At 43.8% G+C, this 5517-nt stretch overlaps 2 protein-coding genes across 2 annotated transcripts in view; one reads left to right on the top strand and one right to left on the bottom strand.

The window, feature by feature from the left end:
- Window positions 1-321: 321 nt before the first annotated feature.
- Window positions 322-4616, bottom strand: fam83d (family with sequence similarity 83 member D). Its single transcript, XM_032512510.1, has 4 exons — window positions 3772-4616; window positions 2137-2304; window positions 1848-1972; window positions 322-1670 (listed from the first exon to the last, which is right to left on the bottom strand). The coding sequence occupies exons 1-4, from the start codon at window positions 4255-4257 to the stop codon at window positions 785-787; spliced, it is 1665 nt and encodes a 554-aa protein (XP_032368401.1). The 5' UTR covers window positions 4258-4616; the 3' UTR covers window positions 322-784.
- zhx3a (zinc fingers and homeoboxes 3a) overlaps window positions 4108-5517 on the top strand; it is a 15814-nt gene continuing 14404 nt past the window's right edge. Inside the window, exon 1 of the mRNA XM_032512505.1 lies at window positions 4108-4226. The gene's annotated coding sequence lies outside the window, so the exon portion shown is untranslated. The remainder of the gene's footprint in view (window positions 4227-5517) is intronic.

The following is a 5517-nucleotide window of genomic DNA, read 5'->3' as shown; positions in this document are numbered from 1 at the left end:
ATCTATATTTGTAATTTTGTGACAGAGAGTCTTCTCCAAATCTGCCCTGGACAGCAACTGTGATTGGCTACGTAATCAGCAGAGGTGCCAGTATCACAGATGCTGTCTCTCAACTAATTGCATGAAGGCACTGCAGTGCATAAGGCGCAGGTGCTCATTCTCTTTGCGAAGTCACTTTGTTTCCTCGTGTGTCCCATAACTTTTGAACACATTTTCCAAGATATTCTTCACAAGGATTGGATTACAGTTTCAACTATGATGGCACTGAAAGCAAACACAAAGAGTGGATATGTAGGGAGTGTTAGAAAAGATAAAAATCAATTAGCACTCATCTAGCTTTGTTTATTAGCAAAGCACAGTGAGAACCAGCTGCTCCCTGGAATGTTGTTCAAATGCAGTTACAGCAGCCAAATATGTTTAAATAACCAAAACAGCAGTTGCACAATGGATTTTCACTCATACTACAGCAGATATTATCCAGTTTTAACCACCTCAGCAAATTACTTTCATAAAACTGACATGGTCAAAAAAATATTGCACCGTGTCTTTGGTTACAAATAGAATTTCTGTCAATTACAATTCTGTGTTACCATTCATGGAAAAGGGCTTTGACATGGACAGGACACTGAATGAAAGGGACAAAAGTGGGCACTGCAGACAAGACAAATAGAAGAAAGATAGAATTCTACTGCATAAGCCAAAACTATTTATTTGAAACAGAGGAGCCTCAAGAAACCTTGCAATAGCTCTTCCCCGCTTCATTTCCGAAATCCCTGAAGACAAACTAGTGTACACATCTGGCTCCTGGCCATGTGCCCATGCCCACACTTTCAACAAGCAGTCTGGGGTTTGGTTCCTGCTTGCAGTCTTTGTGTACCCTCGGCCTGCTGTGAGCACCAGGCCACTGAGTCATGTTGGTGACGTCCACTAGCTCTCGCCTCTGGGACAGGGTGGTCACCATGTGCTCCAGCTTAGAGCGGATGGTGGAGTAGTGGTGCTGGCGCTCTTTGGTCAGCTTGTGGAAGCTGTCCTTTAAGGTGCCGTCTGGTGCTGCCTGGGTGGGCGAGCTCTGCCTGGGAGACGGAAAGGAGATGGAGGTGGCCTGGTTTGGCCCTGTGCTCGTTGGTGTGATAAGGTTGGGGTGCTGTGTGAGCTGGAATTCAATCTGTGTGTAACTGTCCATTACTGACTGGCTGGTCTGTGTGGAGGCGTGGCAAGAAACAGGGCTGGGGGTGGCCGGCTCTTTCTCTGCTAGCTGATCTGCAGGGAAGCGCTGAGTGGTGCTACCAGCCAGGATCTCCTCCTGCATGTGCTGCTGCTCAGTCCACTCCTCACCTATGGTGGAGGAGTCGGACACTGAGTTGGTTTTATGACGATCTGGAGTCGATGGTTCACACGGCGGCTGGCTAGCTAAGTTTAAGGGGTTGCGGCTGGGTGTGCTGGTCAGACACACTGGCCTCTCTCTGGCCAGTTGAGGAGAGGAGGTGATGGAGTGTTTAATGAGGAGATGCTCGTAGATGCTGCTGTTTCGGACACTTGGAGGTCCTCGAGTGTTTATAGGTAGAGACTGGGCATAAAGGATGCGGAACTCCTCGTCAAATTTCTCTGTTATTTGACCAGAAAGCTCGATTAGGTTGCTGCTGTTTATTTTGCCATCAGTCCAGTTGTATCTGCATAGGAATGGGATTTTAACAAAATGCATGAATGAAAGTAAGCAGGTACAATTATCCAAACCCAGCAAAAAGATTTTATTACTTTTGTCTGGTAAATCTGGGGGTTTTAGGCAACTCCATGCTACATATAGGCACCTACTTTGATTCTAGTTAAAATGGTTAGAAGCCTTTTACCTGTAAGAACCTGTAGCCACTTTGTTTCCATCAATCAGCATAAACCTCTCATGAACTTCTCCAGTAATCCTTGCACCTGATCTCATGTAATAAGTTGTACCAGTTATAGTTCGCACTCTCATTTGCTGAAAGGGTTTAAAAAAAAGAGATAAAGACAGGAGTGAGAGATAAGTGCACTCATATTAAATATTAAAGGACATATTTTAATTTGAAAAACCTTTCAAATTACAAACTGATTTTTTTATTTTGTACGCAGAGCCATACCCAGCTTTACAGATCGAGCACATACCTGAAGGTCCTCCAGGAAAACACCGCCATTTCTGCACATCTTGAGGAAAGCAGGAGCACATGATTGGTCCAGCAGGATGTAGACAGGGACTTTGCGGTGGGAACATGCCTCCTGAAGATCCTTAAGGATATCCAGGTCAGTCAGGGAGTCTGTAACTATGGCAATCACCTGCAGTGGAAAATTACAGAGGTAATATAATAGAATTCCTTTTTGCAGCCATGTTCTTGCAGATGTAGCACATGACCGTTTTTATTATTGTCAAATGCAATGCCTTTTTCAAACAGAGGTGTGAATCTCTTTCAGGCACACTCCCAGTAACGTGCGTGCTGATGAGCTTTCTATTGACTGTGGTCTGTTACCATGGCAATCGGCAATAACGCTTGTTCAGCAAACAAGTTACTTTTAAACAGGAGAGAAGTAAGTGCACTGTATGACTTGCCTCCAATTTCCTGAGCTTCGGTTTGCACTGAGATTTCTTTTTCGCAAGGAATTTCACATGCTGTGGTCAAGATTGTGTGTTGAGGATTAGACACGGATGTTTACATAGCTCAGATTTAGTGCGTTAAACTGGTGTTATCCACATGCAGCTTTAACAGGAGTCCCCCACCTTATTTGGATGATAGCCTGTGGGTGCTTTAGGAAAATGTGTAAAAACAGTTACATTTCACTGAAATACAGGATTGGGCTGTTTCTGTGAGCCAACCAGTACCAGCCGACCAGACTGTAGATGCACGTTGGGTAGTTACATTCAGTGGCCTCGTTGTACAATAAAAGACATTGTGCAGTGAGTGGTTTATCATTACAAAATGGACAGACGATCTAACGATTACATTTGATTAAGAATATTTTCTAAGGTTTCAAAACTGATTGCCAGTACACTGTATATATACACACCACTAGCTTTTAAATGAAACCAGAGAGGAAATCTATCATGTAAAGCTCACTAATGAAGAGGGGATGCAAACTTTGAAAAAGGGGAGCAAAGCAAGTCGAGGCACATATGGCACGCAGGCCCTCCACAGGCCTGAGGTGTCTCACACTCCCTTCATGTTGGATTTTTTTTAAACAGAGGCTAGACTGACAGCTCCTATCAGTAGCATCACTATGAATATTCATGTCCTGTTTTTGTTTGTTTGATCTTTTTGGTCACTGCTTTCTTTCTGATCAAGATTTCAAAAACCTTTCAAATTACAAACTGATCAAAGAAATTCCATGGGGAAAATCTGGCATGTATTTTAGGGATTATACAAAGAAGATTTAGAACTTGAGTGTTCCCTCCAAAAATGTTTTAAGTGTCCACACACACACACACACACACACACTTACACACTTACACACTTACACTTTGTGGCAGGGAGATATTTGATAAAATATCAATTTTAATTTGACAAATAAAAATTTTAGGACACCACATAAAACCATGTTATCATTGTAGCCTTTAGGCTTAGAGAATATGTTAAACAATGTTGGGATAGAAAATACAACAAAAAAACAGCATGTCCCTTGCAGAAATATCACTATTCAACGTAGGATATTTAGGAAATATTAGAATCAGTTGCAAAGTAAAAACTGTAAAAGGTGATTATTAGAAGATAAGTATGCAGCTATACGTTTTAATACTTTCTTGGTGCATACCTCTCTTGCACTTTTAATCATACGCCTCGTAGCCTCCTTGCAGCTATAAATGCACTCGCCGTAGCTGGGCTGGAAGTGCGCCACGGCCCGTGTGACTCCCCGGTAGGAGCCGGCAGTGAAGGCGGGCCAGCCGATCTCCAGCAGCGGTGGCTCCACGTCTGACACCTCGGGGAAATAGGTGACGGAGGAGCAGTCCAGGGAGCTGCTGAGCGACTGCTCCAGTGCCTGGTCGTCCCCGTGGAGGGACACACCGCGCGGGGGCACGGCGGCGTTCCTGATCCGCTGCATCTCATCGTCCGACAGAAAGTTGGGAATCCTCTCTTTCCTGAGGAAGTCCAGAAAGTTGTCGAGCCCTGCCGACAGCAGCTCTTCCAGTGCTAGCCGGTGTCTCTCGTTGTACACCTCGTGCAGGTTCAGGTCCTCGACCCCGGTGTGTTTCGGAGCCAACCTCAGAGGTGAGTCGTCCAGGCACTGTGACAGGGCCATTGTTGTGGATGTTGTTCCCCTTTCTCAAAAAAAGACTCTACCGTACCGCAGGTGACAGGTAACGCTTTGACCTACAGGAAGTCAGATTCGTATTTTGTTTTTTCCCTCCGTTCTTGTCCGTCATGGATCCGTATTGGCTGTCGAGCGGTTGTCAGACCAGAAAGGCGTCTCCGGGCTCGCTGAGGCCGACTGTCAGTCTAATGTAAAGCCGGTCTCATTGGCTCATTTGGATGCAAACAAGCCTCATGTACATCCCTCTGCTCTGCCCCCTGATCATGTTACACCACAGAGAGCAGGGAAGAGCACAGAGCCCTCACTCCGACGGTTTTCCCCAGCACCGTACATTGGGATTTCTTGGGACCAGTATCCTCAATCTCAGTTAAAAAATTAAATAAAAAATACTTTCTGGCAAGGGTTTTTCTTACACTTCATAAGAAGATAGACACACACAAATTAATAGACACGTTTTTTACAAGGCTTATCAGACTGTCACAAGAACATTCAGTTAAATATTTTTCATTTAAATTCAAATAGCAAATATATTCATTTAATATTTATTAAACCAGTGGCAAGGTGCACAAACCTTTGGTAACCATAGCGACATTATCTATTTCTGGTAGATGATAGGGGTTAACTTACACTGATTGCAAACTACCAAAAAGTGGTCTATGATTTGAACACATTCTCGCCTCCATCTAAACTTGAATAGTGCTGACGATTTGTCAAGTGGATTTGGTGACACACGTGGTGACCTTTTACTGTAGGCTACATAACCTCGAAGCTTTAGTCGATATTTTAAGCATCTAGTTATCCAGAAATTGTCTTACAGAAAATTCAACTGTAGAAAATAGCACCAGCATATATGGGCACCAATTGTATTGCTGTCACAAGAAAAGTTACATTTTGAGGCACATGTCTTTTAGTGCTATACCATACCACATAATTCATAACTACAAATCTCCCTCCTACAGACTGGAACCAGAGGCTGGGTTTTTGCTGTACAATTGAGTGATTCATCTTCCTGATAGATAATCTTTGTTTATCCTGACTGTACACAGCCACAGCTACAGGCAACGTCTGAACACAGTCCGAACAAACTGGGAGGGAAGAGCAAATCCATGTTTCCTAAATAATGGAGGCCTCCTGTAACCATATATTGTATGTCAGACACAGACATTAAGGGTGTTGGATTTATGTTGCATATGCTGGGGGTCTTTGGCTGTAGTCTACTTGTCACACACACACAAACACAAACACAAA

The sequence above is a fragment of the Etheostoma spectabile genome, chromosome 4 (assembly GCF_008692095.1).
Source record: "Etheostoma spectabile isolate EspeVRDwgs_2016 chromosome 4, UIUC_Espe_1.0, whole genome shotgun sequence".
NCBI classification, from domain to species: domain Eukaryota; kingdom Metazoa; phylum Chordata; class Actinopteri; order Perciformes; family Percidae; genus Etheostoma; species Etheostoma spectabile.
This window is presented reverse-complemented; position numbering and strand designations above follow the sequence as displayed.